At 36.2% G+C, this 17,933-nt stretch overlaps 1 protein-coding gene across 1 annotated transcript in view; it reads left to right on the top strand.

Moving 5' to 3' along the window:
• LOC126890352 (laminin subunit gamma-1-like) overlaps positions 1–17,933 on the top strand; it is a 255,953-nt gene that overhangs the window by 166,672 nt on the left and 71,348 nt on the right. The window contains exons 6-7 of the mRNA XM_050659222.1: positions 7,736–7,997; positions 15,084–15,663. Coding sequence (XP_050515179.1) covers positions 7,736–7,997; positions 15,084–15,663 — 842 coding nt within the window. The remainder of the gene's footprint in view (positions 1–7,735; positions 7,998–15,083; positions 15,664–17,933) is intronic.

Genomic DNA, 17,933 nt, shown 5'->3' with positions numbered 1-17,933 from the left:
GAATACGATTACGCCATCAGAACTGACCCCCCGGATCACCTGGTGCCCAAGGTCAGTGCAAGAGACGTCATCTTCTGGAGTTTCGATAGTTTTCGGCACTAAATCGATGCAAACGGATTACTCATGTGTTTTAGGGGTCACTAAGTACTAATATTTCATCAGAATTGACCTCCGGAGTACCTGGTGCCCAGGGTCGCTACTAAGGCAAGTCATCTTCTGGAGTTTCGAGGGATTTCGGCACTAAATTGATGCAACTGAATTATTGGGGGGGGGTTTTGAGGTGGTTAAACACGAATATGTCATCAGTACAGGCTTCTGGATCACCTGGTGCCCAAGGTCACTGCAAGGGAGGTCATCTTCTGGACTTTCGAGGTATTTCGGTATTAAATTGGTGCAAATGGATTAATCGGGGTGTTTTTGAGGTCGCCAAACACGAATATGCCATCAGAACAGACCTCTGGATAACCTGGTGCCCAAGGTCACTGCAAGGGACGTCATCTTCTGGAGTTTCGAGGGCTTTCGGTATCAAATTGATAACGGATTACTTACAGGTTTTTGAGGTCGTTAAACACGAATATGCCATCAGAATTGGCCTCCGGGGTACCTGGTGCTCAGGGTCGCTACTAAGGCACGCCATCTTCTGTGGTTTCGAGGGTATTCGGCATTTAATTGATGTAAACGGATTACTCACGGGTTTTTTGGGATCGGTAAACACGAATATGCCATCAGAACTAAGCTCCGGAGTACCTGGTACCAAGGTCGCTACTAGGGCTCGTCATCTTAAAGTCAGATATAAATAAAGTTTATATAAATTTTATATATACATAAGTAAGAAAATTGAATACCACAGTGACGTCCCTTGCAGTGACCATGGTTACCAGGTGCTCCGTGGGTCTGTTCTAATGGAATATTCATGTTTGGTGACCTCAAAAACCCCCGAGTAATCCATTTGCATCCATTTTATGCCGAAAACACTCCAAACTCCAGAAGATGACGTGTGTTAGTAGCGATCATAGACAACAGGTGCTGCGGAATTAAATTGTGATGACATATTCGTGATTAGCGACCCCAAAAACCCGCAAGTAATCCGTTTTGCGTCAATTTAATACCGAAAGCCCTCGAAACTCCAGAAGATGGCGTCCCTTGAAGTGACCTTGGGCACCAGGTGATCTGGTGGTCTGTTCTGATGGCATACTCGTGTTTAACGACTTAAAAACTCCCGAGTAATCCATTTTTATCAATTTAATGCCGAAATCTCGCAAACTCCAGAAGAGGACGCATTAGGCAGTGAGCTTGGGCTCCAGGTGCACAGAGAGTAGGTTTTGATGGCATATTCGTGTTTAGCGACCCCAAAAACCCGTAAGTAATCCGTTTGCATCAACTTAATACCGCCGAAAGCCCTCAAAACTAGCGAAGCTGACGTCCCTTACAAAGGCCTTGGGCACCAGGTGATCCCAAGGTCTGTCCTGATGGCATCTTCGTGTTTAACCACCTCAAAACCCCCGAGTAGTCCAGTTACATCAATCTAGTGCCGAAATCCCTCGAAACTCTAGACGATGACGTGCCTTTGTAGCGACCCTGGGCACCAGGTCCTCCGGAGGTCAATTCTGATGGCATATTCGTGCTTAGCGACCTCAAAAACCCGTGAGTAATCCATTTGCATCAATTAAATGCCGAATACCCTCGAAACCCCAGAAGATGACGTGCCTTAGTAGCGACCCTAGGCACCAGGTACTCCGGAGGTCAATTCTAATGGCATATTCGTATTTAGCGACCCCTAAAACCAATGAGTAATCCGTTTGCATCGATTTAATGCCGAAAACCATCGAAACTCCAGAAGATGACGTCTCTTGCCATGACCTTGGGCACCAGGTGATCCGGGGAGTCAGTTCTGATGGCGTAATCTTATTCAGTGGCCCAAAAACCCCCAAATAATAAATTTTGTTCCTTAGTATACTGGTTTTGACTTTATTTTCATATTTATGCAATTTTTGATGCATTTTATGCACTTTAGTGCAATTATGCATTTCCACCCATTTTTGAATAGTAGACTTTTTCCTGACGGCATCCTGAACATAATGCAAAAAACTGCAAGTCTCTAGGTGCTGTATTTAAAAATTTATTTATTCGGGTGTTTTTAGTGCTAAATGCCCTGGTCTAACAGGTAAATATCATTTCCTATATCATACTGTGTTTTTTTCTTAAAGTTTGTAAAACCCTGTGGAATATTCTAGCATATGTAAAATATTAAATTTAAAACTCGATTGTAGAATTAGGCTTTCTTAACATTTTATTTTTCGATTCATTTAATTATGTGGGATAATAAAAAAGTTATGTGCGTTAACAACTATTCACGATTTTCATCAACAAATCCTCATAGTAGGGGAGGAAAGTATGCTAAATTTGCAGTTACTTGAGCGCGTCAGATTATCACATGGGGAGAAAACTTGTACCCTGTAAATATACCTATACCATATATTGGTTCTTAACATCGGGGTATTCATTAAGGGGGACCGAAAAAAAAATCTATTCTTAGAAACACTCGAAATCGTCAGATTAAGATAAGGTAAGTTAAGTACATGCAAAATAGTGTATATTTCAAAAATCTGACGATTTGAGCGGGTCGTAAGAAAATGGGTGAGTCACAAAGTTTCACAAAAAAAGCGAATATTACGCGAAATAAACGTCTGATCGAAAAACTAAAAAATACGTGGGGGTTTCAATATTTTTCAAAAATTTATCGAATAATACTAAACACGTCACCCCACTGAGGGGGTGGGGAATAAATTAGAAATTTTAAAAACGATATTTCGCCAAATGAACATCAGATCGTAAAACTGCAAAATACACGTATTCAATATTGTTCAAAAATCTATCGAATGGCACCAAACACGTCCCCCCACGGAGGTAGGGTGGGGGGTTACTTTAAAATCTTAAATAGGAGCCCCCAATTTTTATTGCAGATTTCTATTCTTGACGGAAAGATAAGCAACTTTTATTCGCAACATTTTTTCCAATTATGGATAGATGGCGCTATAATCGGAAAAACGATTGGTGGAAATCGAAAATTAAATTAAAAAATGGAGAGTCCCACACTTTATGGAAAACGTAACTTAGTTTTTTTGGTTTTAGCACCCACTCTTTATAATCCAATAGGTCCCCATAACGCTCGAGTAACTGCAAATTTAGCATACTTTCCTCCCCTAATATGAGGATTTATTGATGAAAAACATGGCTAGTTGTTAAAGCCCATAACTTTTTTATTTTCCAACATAAGCAAATAAATCAAAAAAGAAAATGTTAAGAAAGCCTAACTCTACAATCGAGTTTTAAATTTAATATTTTACATATGCTAGAATATTCCACAGGGTGTTCCAAACTTTAAGAAAAAACACAGTATGATTGGTAAGCCCGGTATAAAATGATATTTACCTGTCTAGCAACAATATTATTACACCGATGTTCTTAAATAATAAGGCTATAACATACTAAAAGAATCACTTAAATCTAACAACAGGTTTAGGAAATTCGAGACACCAAACATGTCCCATTTTTAAGGTGTTCGGCTAATTTTGCTTGTGTGTGTATTTATTAAAGTTACCCTCAAATCACGATTACATTTATTTTTTTTAATTATTAAAATTATTAAATAAACCAGCCATAACAATGTTTTTTAAATTTTAAAAAAATTGAGAAATGTTGTATCTTATTATTGTACTCACTTTTAACATTGATAGAAGAATCATTAGGGAAACGTCAGACCGTAAAATTGATGCACATTAAGATTTTTATTGCGTCCGTTTATTGAGTTTAAGCTAAGTGAACTCGTACACCAAAGCAATATCCAAACACAACATGAAACACTCAACATCCCATAAATATCAGCGGTTAATATGTATCCCTAACATTGCAAGCAATTAACAAATTAAAGAAAGCAAAAGCTTCAGGCTCCGATAACATGCCGTCTGAGTTCCTTAAGAACTTTACATAAACAAATACACAAACTAATAACACTTATATGGAAAGAAGAGAAAATACCAACAAAATGGCACGAAAGTGTAAAGTGTAATAATCCCATCCATAAAAAAGGAGACAAAACCAAGTGCTCCAATTATAGAGGCATCTCCTTACTTTATACGGCGTATAAAATCTTATCGAACATCCTATTAAGTAGGCTAACACCGTTTGTAGAAGATTTCATAGGGGAATACCAAGCCGGCTTCAGAAAAAATAGATCGACCATAGACCAGATTTTTACTATAAGACAGCTGCTTGAAAAAGGATGGGAATTCAATAGAACTATCCATAATCTCTTCATAGATTTCCGACAAGCGTACGATAGCATTAAAAAGGATGAGATGTGGAATGCAATGGCAGAACTTTAAGTTCCAAAAAAACTTATCCAGCTTGTTAAGATATGCGTAAACGGCTGTAGATCCAGAGTACGGGTAGGTAACAAATTCTCAGAACCGTTCCAAATAAGCAGGGGCCTGAAACAAGGAGATGCGCTGTCACCTCTCCTTTTTAATATAATCCTGGAGAAAGTAGTAAGAACAGCACAAATTAGAACAGAATTACCGACATTAAATTGACCAAAATTACTACTAGCATACACGGATGACATTGACATTGTGGGAAATACAGTCACCAATGTGAAGGAAACTTTCAATAAATTGGAGGTAGAGGCAAAGAATACTGGTTTAAGGGTAAATGAAGAGAAAACCAAATACATGTGTATCAACAGACAAAAGGGATGAGATAGAATAGGGCGAAATGTTACGATAGACCCATATAACTTTGAAAGAGTGTAGAGTTTAAAATACCTCGGAGCAACAATCACTGCAGATAACGATATCACGTAAGAGATTAAAGGGAGAATTCAGGCAGCCAACATATATGTATGTATATGTATAGCCTCCACGATACTATTAAATATAAGAGCCTAACACGAGCATCAAAGATCAGAATATATAAAACAGTGAAAGAAAACTTAGACGTTTTGAGAGAAAAATCCTCAGAAGAATCTTGGGACGTTATCACGACCCTAATAGCAACCAATACCGAATGAGAACAAATGCTGAGGTCAAGCAGATGTATAGGGCGAGTGACATAGTCCAAGAAATTAAATTTCAGTGTCTAAGATGGGCTGGCCATGTCCATAGACTCCCTAATAACCGCCTTGCCAAACTGATCTGGGAGGAAGCCCCCAAAGGAAGAAGGCCCTTAGGACGCCCATGAATGCGATGGAGAGAGAATATATGGTCAGATCTAAGAACAAAGGGGCTACCCACTGACCCAACTATCATGGACGACCGTTCGAAATGGAAGCGAGTTGTGCAATCAGCGAAGACCCACCCCGGGTTGTAGTGCTACCAGAAAAAGAAGAAAAAGAAGAATATGTATCCCTTGAACGCACTTAACACTACCAAGGATTTCTGGAACAACGGCGATAAGGATCGTCCACCGAAAACCAGAGGCGACAATCAGTGCATATCTTTCCGCAATGTATGTTATATGCGATTTCTATAAGATATTGCTTTGGTGTACAAGTCCGCTAAACCGCGTTGATTTTCACTACCGTGAACTTTTGACATCTTCTTTGATGTCTCTTCGGGGCTTCCGAAGTCTCAGTCCCCAGATCTCTTCACTATACGGTTCACTGTGTTCACTACTCACTGCAGTACTACTATAATAGTGTTCACTCTCCCATACCTGTCCTAAAATTAGTTGTTACTTTCTTCATACATGTCTCTTACATATTCTCCAGGTACTCTCTCAAAGAACTCTAACATATGGTTTCTCAAGATCTCAATGAATACTATACATAATACATATGAGCATTTCTTTCTTCACTCTTATATTTTTTAACTGCATTATAATGAAAACTAAATCTCTTGTTGATCTGCCTTGCATAAGTCAAACTTGCTTTATCGAGTATTTCGGTTTCTTCACGTATCCGTCTGTCAATGTTAGTTTTAATTACACATACGCTGAATTGTAGAGCGGAGTTCTTTAGTATAAAAATACTTAAAAAAGAATATGCAAAAAACATATCTCCTTTTTGTATCATGGAAAAAAAAACCAACGCCACACTGTACCCAGGATATATGACTTAGTAACAATCTAATGAAGTCTATCTTAAGGAACCGATTTCACTATTGCATATAAATAACTACATTATTTTATCCATTTCCGGAAATTTTTTTAACGTTTATTTTTTGACCCACCTTAAGGGGTGAAACTCACCCTCAGGGCAAAAGGACACATCGGCCCAATGTCACTTCTCTTCTTTGATATGTTATCTATGTGTATGCTAAATTTCATGTCAATCCAAGCGCTTCTTTAAAATTTGGAGCAAAAACCGTGATTCAATGTACTATAAGTTGCTAAGGGCAACTGACACAACAAATCACAATCGTACTTTAAAAATCATTTTTAATAATTAAATGTAATTTTCTTTTAAAATAATTTTTATTTTAAGATAATATTATATACAAATTACAAATATATAATTTACAATTTTTTTATGTTTAGAATTAAGAGATCTTCATTTTAAAGCCTTAAAGAACAAACAAGAATTATTTTTACAATAAATAATGCAATTGCAAAAAACGGCCATTTTGAACCTTTCGCAGGCTGTTTTGCAATAACAAATTAACGAAATTAAACTTGCCATAGCTCAATCTGTAGGTTTTATAATTTGCTACAACTTTCTATTGAAAAGTTGTTCTCTAAAATGAATATCGTAAGGTGCAAAAGTAAAAATCTTTAAAAGTTGCAAATTTAACAAATTAATAAGAAACGCCATAAATATAAATGCGCACAAAATTTTTGGTTACATTTTAGTAGAAGTTATTCTTGGCATCGTTCTTTACAACACCTGATAGGTTTCAAAAATTCCTGAATTATATCACGTTTTTTCACCCACAGCCTGGGGTATACTGTATACTACACAAATGCTAGTTACAGCCTCCTGTTGGCCATATAGTGTACGATGGAATTCAATCTGAAAAGTATCTGAACTACGGGTAGATCTTGTAAGTACCAGAAAATTCACAGAGCTAAGAGTTCTTGGGCATTTTATTAAATTGTTACATAATTTATATCAAAAACATATATCCAACTAAGTTCTCTTATCCTTAAGAAGTGGGATATTCAAAAGACATGGCAACGACGTAAAATCAATTTATTATAGGGAATATTCATTCCATAAGCAATATTCCTTAGAAACTTTCTTTGAATTCTTTCTTCTACACATCACTATAGTAAATGGCGATTGATATACAATTGATGCATATTCCAGAATAGAATATACTAAACAACAACAAAGAAAAATCTCTAGATCTGTTGATAAAACTCAGAACTTTAAAGGCTCTATTACAAAAGTCATTTATAAATGAGTATTAAACCTTAGAAATGCATCAAAAGTAACCCTTAATTATTTTATGGATGTAACATGATTAAGCACGTTATTATTTAATGTGTAATCATAACTTAGAGGAGATTTGCGTTTTGAGAAACTCATAAAACGACATTTGCTGATACCTAGCAAGCGCCAGTTAACTTGGCGAGACGCATTGCACAGTGGCTTATGGGATGATCATCAGTCTCAGTGTCGTTGTGCGTATTCGCTGTCGCCAAGTTAACTGGCGCTTGCAGTACTTAGGGAAAGTTTTTTTGTCTTTTCTTCAATTAAAAGAAACGAAAAGTAAATTTAAATTTTTGTCTTTTCCAGAATGTAACTGCAACGGCTACTCTAACCGATGTTACTTTGATCAAAAGTTATATGAGCTTACCGGTCATGGAGGACATTGTCTCGATTGTGTTGCCAACAGAGATGGTGCAAATTGCGAAAAATGTCGAGAAAACTACTATATGAGAGAAGATGGATATTGTATAGCTTGCCAATGTAATTCTGTAGGGTCAAGAAGTCTTCAGTGCAACGCTGAGGGTAAATGTCAGTGCAAACCAGGAGTTACTGGAGAGAAATGCGACAGGTATATTTTCTATTTGCCATAATTTATTTCCTTTTCTCTATTTTAGTTCCCCACCTTAATTTATCGATTTACTTTATTTTATTTTAATCAACTAAACTATTGTGTTTTCTAATTTGCTTAAAGTAAGCCTAATATTATGAAAACATTTTTATTGGTTGTCCCAATGTAGTTCAAATCTCATTGTTTTATTGTCGGCTCAATATTCAGTTACATCATTGTTTCCCGTGATATTGTTTTTTATTTAAAATAATACATATTATGGATGCAAACAGTACAAAAGGAATTTTATTCCTTTGTTGTGGATATAAAATATTTACCAGTATACTTAACCATAGACTACAACCCCTCGCATAGAAGATCATTCGATAATATCAGGCATAATTAAGACAAGGAAGATCAACCATCGATTAACTATTCACAGTTAAGCAGGTTTTAATCAAAGCCTGTGAATGTGACGTAGATGTCTATAATATTTTCGCGACATTAAATAAGCATATGACTTAATAAACAGGGCACATTTATACAAAATATTAGGTAAGTAAATTTGAAATACCATCCAAACTAATTGGGCTTATCCTAATGAAGACGAGGGACACAGTGGCTCAGATATGGATACAACATAAGATGCCAGACCCATTTCGAATAACACAAGAATTAAAACGTGGTGATGGGCTCGCATTAACACCGTTTACTTTAGCACTGGAATACGTAGTTACAAAAATATCGAAAGATAGAAACAACACATTTATCAATAAATCAGTCCAACTGGCAGCAAATGCAGATAATATAAATATCATGAGCAAAACCAAAGTAGCAGGCGAGAATACGTATATGAAAATTAAATCTCGTGCTAAATAAATAGGTCTGTCAATAAACACAAAAAAGACTAAAATTTTAGTACAAATCACAAATCTCATCGGAGAGAGTAACAGGACAGTTGACAACTTAGAAAATATAGATAGAGTTATCTGTTTAGGAGTTTATATCACAAAAGGCAACGTTGCCGATACAAATCTTAACAAAAGAATCATCCTAGCCAATATGGAATACTTTGCTCTGAACCAAATATCTAAATCACGAGACGTAAACCGAAGAACTAAGATACGAGTCTGTAAGATCATAATCCGACCGACAATGAACTATTGATATGAAACTTGGGTATTGACTCTGCCAAAAGACTGCAAACTGCATGGACGTCTTTGAAAGAAAGGTTTTGAGACGAATACTAGGCCCTATAAATGAAAACAACTGGTGGCGAATCAGATACAATTATGAAATATATAATAACAATATTCTCCCGTTTTATACCGCTAGCGCAACTTTGGGATTATAGCAGGGTAGTCTGCTATATCTAGGGCCTACGGTATACAAGGAAGGTAAACGAGCCAGTGCTATGACACTATGACACAGTGCTATGCTATGCTTGTTGTTGTTTATTATTCTTCGATCAACGCTCCAAGAATAATAATCCAACTAGGCTTTTCGTTCCGTCTTTTATATCATCCGAGACGGTATCAAAACAGATTTTGAATCTTTGCCATGCAAAAGATCATAAACGACGAGATAGATAAAATGTTAACAGAAGAAGTAATAGAAGAATCTAACAGCCCCTACACCTCGCCAATTATATTAGTAAAGAAGAAAAACAGTAGTTACCGATTTTGCATAGATTTCAGATGTATCAATGAAATTTCCGAAAAAGACGCCTATCCACTTCCGCACACCAATCACATACTGGACAAACTAAAGGCAGCAAAATACATTTCAACATTTAATCTAAAAACGGTTATTGGCAAATACCACTGGCACAAGAAAGCAAGCCTTTGATAGCATTCATAACACCGGGTAAAGGATTATTTCAATTCAGAGTCCTTCCGTTTGGTCTACACGCAGCATCAGCCACGCTCCAACGTCTATCGGATTCAGTTATAGGACCCGAAATGGAACCTTATACATTCACATACCTAGACGATATCACAGTTCTAGGAGAAACGGTCGAAGAACACGTGCAGAATTTAAAACAAGTATTTGAAAGATTACAAAATTACAAGATGCAAAGCTAAGAATTAACTTAGAAAAATGCGAGTTCTGCAAAGACGAAATCGTATACCTCGGTCATGTAGTCAATAGGCAAGGCATCAAAACTGACGAAAACAATATTAGATAAGGCTATCATCGACTACCCAGCCCCAAAATTTATCAAGCAACTAAGGAAATTAATAGGAACCACATCTTGGTACAAACGTTTTATTCACGATTATTCTGCGAACATAGAACCACTAACTCAATTATTAAAAAAGAAACAAAAGTGGATTTGGGGTACAGAACAAAAAATCGCTTTCGAGAAAATTAAGAAACTACTGACACAGGCTCCCGTTCTAATTTGTCCAGATTTCAGCAAGAGATTCTTTCTCCAAACAGACGCATCAGACTACGGTCTCGGAGTAGCTCGAATTCAGAAAGACGAACAAGGACACGATCGAGTCATAGCTTACGCCAGCAGGTCTTTGTCAAATGCGGAGAAAAACTTCAGTGTAACAGAAAAAGAACTACTAGCTATCGTATACGGAATAGAGAAATGCGACCATACTTGGAAGGATATCAATTTTCATTCGTAACCGATCACCAAAGTTTAAAATACCTACAAACCATAGAAAATCCGCCAGGAAGATTAGCCAAATGGGCTATGGCGTTACAACAGTTCGATTTTGAAGTCATTTACCGCAAAGGATCATAAAATCACTTAGCAGATGCTCTCTCTCGGGAACCAGTAGACTCAATTAGTACCATTACATTCGGAGAACTATAAAATGATTGGTACAAGAAGAAACTAGAAGAGATGAAAACTAACCGACAATGATTTCCAGATTTTATGGTAAAAGACAATCGACTGTACCGACATTTCTGGGATAAGTATGATTACAAAGAAACGGGTTTATTCAACCCGTGGAAACTCTGTATTCCATCCAATAAACAAAAACAGCTGATATCCGAAAACCACGAAACAACAACATCCGGACACTTAGGTATAGCCAAAACAATAGCAAGACTGGCACGAAAATACTACTGGCCAAACATGTTTAGAGACACCGCAAAATTCGTCAGAAGTTGTCACAGCTGTCAAATGTACAAACCTTCACAGCAACAGACATGTACTCAACCTCCATCCCAGAACAACCGTGGCACATCGTCACAACCGACATGATCGGACTACTAAGATCAAGCAAAGGCAACATCTACGCAATCGTTTTCCAAAACACTTTTTCGAAATGGGTATAAATTGTTCCCGTAAGACGTGCCACAGCCAACGTCGTATGTCAAGCGCTAAAGGACAAAGTAATAATGAAATTCGGATGTCCAACCAAACTCATATCAGATAATGCCACTTCGTACGAGAACAGAGAATTCAGAAGTCTACTGAAAGAATTCAACATCGAAAAAATTGCAATTCCTCCATATTCTCCACAGAATAACCCAGTAGAAAGAACAAACAGGGTAGTCAAGACAATGATTGCTCAATTCTGCGACAACAATCACAAGAAATGGGACACATACATCCCAGAACTGACTTTCGCAATCAACTCAGCAAACACGACTCCACCGGATTCTCTTCAGCATTTTTAAATTTTGGACACGAACTAGACATACCCAGTAAAATTATAGAAGCGCCTAATCCGCCCGACACAATTCCACCAACGTACAAATGGAATAAATTAAGAGAAACTTTCGAACTGATAAGAATCAATTTGGTCATATCGTTTACATCACAAAGCGACTACTATAATCTACGCCGCAGAGAGTGGACACCGAAAATCGGAGACAAAGTCATGAAAAAAGATTACAACATTTCTAACAACTGAACGCCAAACTAGCTCCGAAATTATCTGGTCCACATACTATTCACAAGGTACTATCCAAAGTAATTTTTCAGTTAAAGGACGCAACGGGAAAAACAATTAACAAAGTTCACATTAAAGATATGAAACCGGCTCACGACGATAGTACATGATTCCATTCACTCCCTTAACCCAACCCCAACCCCACGCTCACACTCATCTCACCAGTTATACAACGACACGGCAGTCTTACATACATATCAAAATGGAAGTCATCATCGAGGTCTCAGCAGTGTTGAGCCCGCCACAGGACAACGATGTAAGAACGCCGCCGCCCATTCCAGGATGGAATACCAGGACAATATGGAAACGATAAAAATGTTAGTGCTAGTGCATTAAAGGATATTCGTGAGTTTAATTTTCATAAAGACGTTTTTTTTTCTCTTTTGTCATAGTTATACGTTGTAGTTATAGTCTAAGAGCTACTGAACCCTCCGACTAACGGTCATCCTGTAAGGCTAGAAATTTGTCTAGTGATAATTCATAGCACACCAAGGCTAAAAACCATGACCTGGCAGGCATCAGCCGTGCACGTGTATACGTGTATCTACCAGGTGAATCGAAAAGTGCAAATTTAGGGGGTAAAATAAACTTTCTCCTGTAAAGTTTAAATTTAAGTATGTGTTTGAATAAGTCATTTAGAAGAAATGTGTACAATGACAGGCCATTCTGAAGAGCATAAGACCTTGCCAGGCGACGGGAAAGATTATGGGTTTTTCCTAAAATCATTTTTTTTGCTTCGAACTAAGTTTTTTTAGGTTTTTTGAATCATTCCAAACAGAAAAGGTCTTTGGTGATTTTTCTCTCAAGTTAATAGTTTTTGTTATATAAGCAATTAAAAATTTTGAAAATTGCGAAATCAGCCATTTTTAACCCTAAATCGAACATTTAACTAAAAATTTCAATGTTGGCAAGGTAGGTAGATATTCTTTAAACATTGATTGATGAAATCCCGAAGAGTTTTTTTGCAATACAATATCGAAAACCCCTTTGTTTTTTAATTGCTAATCAAGCGGGCGCGACACTGTAGTATAAGTGAAGACGTTTGAGTTTGCATAAATTCATTATCTCGAGAATGGGCAAATTTGAAGAGAAATCCTCAGACAGGTCGATTTTTACTTTTAAATTAACACTTTTTGGCATATATATAATACTAGTGACGTCATCCATCTGGGAGTGATGACGTAATCGATGATTTTTTAAATGAGAGTAGGGGTTGTGTGATAGCTCATTTGAAAGTTTATTTAATTCTCTATTCAGTAATATAAACATTAACATGATTATTTATACAGGGTGTACAAATTTTTTTTCTTTTTTTTGTCTAAATTAATTTATTAAAAAAAATTTTTTGTACACCCTGTATAAATAATTATGTTAATTAAGAGGATTAAGAGGAAAACGAAAAGCCCTAGATACAAAGTTTACTACCTTTTAAACAATTAGAATAATTGAAATAAAATAAAGTAAACAATATTTTAAATCCAAGACTTTTCGTTAATAAACTGCTTTCTGGCTGCATCCCGTATCTCCGGATTTTACAATATATAATCACAGAGACGACGAAAATAGGAGAAAGCAAAAAGGACAGTTAGGCCACGGTGGTGCTATAGAAGAATTTTAAAAGTTTCCTGGGTGGAGACGATTCGAAACTCCACAATACTAGAACGTCTAAGCAAGACTACTGAGATCATAAAAAGCATCAAGCAGAGAAAGCTGGAGTATTTCGGACATGTAATGAGAGGTCCCAAATATAGGTTGATACAAAATATCATGCAAGGAAAAATAGCACGCAAACGCAGTCCAGGACGAAGAAGAACCTCATCGTTGAAGAACTTGCGAGATTGGTATGGTGTTGATACAAGCATGCTATTTAGGGTGGCAGTGAATAAAATTAAGATAGCTATGATGGTAACCAACGTTCTGAAAGGACATGGTACATGAAGAAGAAGAAGCCAATGTAACGTTGTCGTTGTATTTGATGCTCCAGGTAACAAAATACAGTCGAAGACAAAGGTTCGCTTTTTAAGACATTTTTATTTAGAATAATTAGCCTTACTTACTCGTTAATTTCGTTAATAAAATACATTTCTAACCTACGTATCAAACTTTACGATCAACGCTCGTATAGGATAGGTAAAAGGAAGAACCGTCGGATTCGTTCAACGCACCAAAACGACGGGGGAAAATGGTCGGGATAACTCACCTCTTATACCTTGTTGTTGTTTATTATTTATCGATCAATGCTCCAAGAATAATAATCCAACTAGGCTTTTCGTTCCGTCTTTTATATCGTCCAAGACGGTATAAAAACACGTTTTGCTTAAATCATTGGCGTACTCTAGACGATAAAATTATATTATCGTCACAAAATCGCGAATAATAAATTTAGAGATGTATAAAAAGCTTTATCATCATCATCATCATCAACAGCTATTTCATCCATCGTCGGATGTAAGCCTTCCTTAGGTGTGTCCATTCATATCTGTTTGCTGTTTTTGTATCCATTTGTGGCCAGCCATTCGCTTGATGTCACAGTCGCCACTCGAGAATTCGCTTTGTCCAAAGGCTGTCTTCCAATCTTCCTATGTGTCCTCCCCAGTTCCATTTTAACATGGTAATCTTCTGGTTCACATCTGTTATTTTGATCATTTTCTTATCTCTTCATTGGACTTGCGATCACTTTAATGTTGAGCATTCTCTGTTCCATAGTCCTCTGAGTCACTTGAAGTTTGTGCACTACGCTGGTGTTAAAAGCTTAAGTTTCAGTTCCGTATGTCAGATCGATCGTTTTTGCCTTTAAAGTATTTGATAAGTTTGATTTAAATACTGTTTATAATCGACCAAATGCAGCCCATGCTAAGGAACATCTTTTATTTCATGTAGAGCAGCATTTTCAGCTTTATAGTATTAAGAAATTACATAGTTTTCAAAAATTATATAAATTTCTTATTTTATTTTTAAAAGTTGTTAATTTTCTAGCGAAAGCAGCTTTAAGACTACATTAGGTTGGATTTATAAACTCCGAAGATCATCTAACAGTACAGATCTCTTTCCCTGCCAGCATGTTTTTAATTTCGTCTCTTTGTAGCTACATATTCTTATATAATTTGTAACTAATATTGCATGTTTAGCCACGTGCATATATTTTTTGCAACTTTAAGGTTACTAATTATACGTATCATTTTTATAGATGCGAAGAAAATTTCTTTGATTTTTCATCATCCGGATGTAAAACTTGCGGATGTCATCCGGCTGGATCGTTTAATAATCAACCCACATGTGACCCTTACAATGGAATGTGTCAATGTAAAGAAAACGTAGAAGGTAAACAGTGCAATGAATGTAAACCTGGATTTTTCAACTTGGATGAAGAGAATGCTTTCGGATGTACACCCTGCTTCTGTTACGGTCACTCAGGTCAATGTAGTTCAGCTTCCCAATTTTCAAAATTTGTGGTGACCTCATCTTTTTTCAAAGGTACTGAAAGATGGAATGCTGAAGATGAATATCAAAGACAAATAGAAGTTAAATATGAACCTATCAGTCAAAGTATCGGCGTGCACACTGTGGGAGATGAAGCTGTGTATTTCATAGCACCTAACAGATTTTTAGGTGATCAAAGAGCATCATATAATCAACTTTTAGAATTTACTTTGCGAATTGGAGATAACAGAGCAGTACCAACAGCCACGGATATTATATTGGAAGGATCGGGAGCTTCTGTTACGAACACTATTTTTGCCCAAAAGAATGCCATACCGAGTATGCAGGTTAGTGTGTTCATTAAAACATGCATTATAAATTATACCTATTAAGTAAAATACCAATTAGTTTGTCGGTAACGACGGGGCATTCCACTTAGTCTAAGATCCGAATATAGGTCGATCTGTACCCATCTGCTTGCCGGATGAAACATTTTTTTTATGAAATTTCAAACATAGACAAATATTTCTAGCATGGGTTTCCTATCAAAATCGTGTCATAGCTATCCTTAAAGGGGGGGGGGCGTAGGGGTTGATACCAATATTTCAATCTCATTTTTTTTAAGTATGGTAGAATTATTTTATTTTTAAAATAAATAGGCATATTCAGTAAAATTCATAGATTGTTCAAGAAAAAATTCAAGGAAAAATATTGAAAAATAATCCAACTGTGGCAAATTTTGAAAGTCACCTCAAAAAACAATGGATTTTGCGGTGGACGCATTAGAACTCATCATTGGATTATGGTAAATAAAAAATTCCAAAATATTTTATTAGCTTATGAGTTTCTCTAGGTTACGCTGTCGAGTTTTTTAGTTTTATCGAATTTTGACTTTTCGATATCTCAGAAATCAACAACGAATTTTTTTTTTGCAAAAAAGGATGAAAATCTACCTATTTATTATTGCTAAAATAAATAAGCATAAAACAAAAAATATCTCGACAGCGTTACCTGAAGGAATGTCTAAAGAAAATATATACAAAATTCCAGGTGGGTCGGTCAAGTATTTTTTGAGTTACAATGTCTACAGCCTTTGAAAAAGGCAGTCTTGAGAAAAAAGCGTTTAAAGTGTTGTCAACTTTTATTTTCAATTCCTTTTTTGTTTGTCATATCGTAAAATGATGCACACCGGAATATGTTTTTGAATCACGGAGTAATTTACAAAAGAAAATAAGAATAGCTGTTGACCATTGTTCACTACGTTCAAGTTCGCGCCAGCGAGCTTGAGCGTAATGAGAAACGGTCAACAGCTGTTCTCAATTTTTTTGTAAATTACTCCGCGATTCAAGAACATATTCCGGTGTTCATCGCTTTACGATTTGACAGAGAAAAAAGAAATTGAAAATAAAATACTTTCAACGCGTTTTTCTCAAAACTGCCTTTTCAAAGGTTGTATACATTGTAACTCAAAAACTACTTGACCAACCCAACTGGAATTTTGTATATATTTCCTTTAGACGTTCCTTGAGGTAACGATGTCGAGATATTTTTTGTTTTATGCTTATTTTTTGTTTAATAATAATCAATAGGTTGATTTTCACCCTTTTTTGCAAAACAAAATTCGTTGTTTTGATTCCTGAGTAATACCAAAAAGCCAAAATTCGATAAAACTAAAAATACTCGACAGTGTTACCTAGAGAAACTCATAAACTAATAAAATCTTTTTTATCCAATATGATAAATCCATAAAATCCAATTATGAGTTCTCATGAGTCCACCACAATATCCATTGTTTTTTAAGGTGTCTTTAAAAATTTGTCACTGTTTGCCTATTTTTCAATATTTTTCCCTGAATTTTTCTTAAATAATCTATGAATTGTACTGAATATGCCTATTCAATTTAAAAATAACATAATTCTACCATACTTTAAAAAAAATGTGATTGAAATATTGTTTTCAACCCCTACGGCCCCCCTTAAGGATAGCTATGACACGATTTTGATAGGCAACCTATGCTAGAAATATTTGTCTATGTATGAAATTTCATAAAAAAATGTATCATCCGGTAAGCAGACGGGTATAGATCGACTTATATTCGGATCTCGTACTAATTGGATAGCGAGTCATCTATAAATACTAACATTATGCTAAAACATTTAAGTATATTTTTATTTATTTTTTATCCCGTTATTTATAGCGTTCTTCGCCTTCCGGTTCCCAGTTTCCAGCTTCGTCCGTCGTTCCATTCGCCAGGGTGAAGATTTCTTTCAGACGTTGCCTTCTGAATGCCTCCCAGTCAGGATTATTTCGGCCTTCCTCTCTTCGTTCTTTCCGTTGGGGACCATTTAAAAATTTGTTTTGGCAGCCTGTCGTCGTCCATTCTTTCTACATGACCATACCAGATCAGTTATCTCCTTTGAATTTCGTCTATGATGGTTGAACTCTCATTATATTTCTGATTTGGTAATTTTGTTTTCTTTCAAGCCTTGATTTTCTAGCCGATCTTCTCCACAAGTCCTTTCCAATGCAAGTAGGCGTCGTTCCAGGTGTTTAGTAAGTTGACATGTTTCGCATCCATAGAGCACTATACTTTTAAAGATGGAGTTAAAAATGAGAT

Source organism: Diabrotica virgifera, chromosome 8, assembly GCF_917563875.1.
Source record: "Diabrotica virgifera virgifera chromosome 8, PGI_DIABVI_V3a".
Lineage (NCBI taxonomy): Eukaryota > Metazoa > Arthropoda > Insecta > Coleoptera > Chrysomelidae > Diabrotica > Diabrotica virgifera.
The sequence above is the reverse complement of the archived record's forward strand: the minus strand, read 5'-3'. Positions and strand labels throughout refer to the sequence as shown.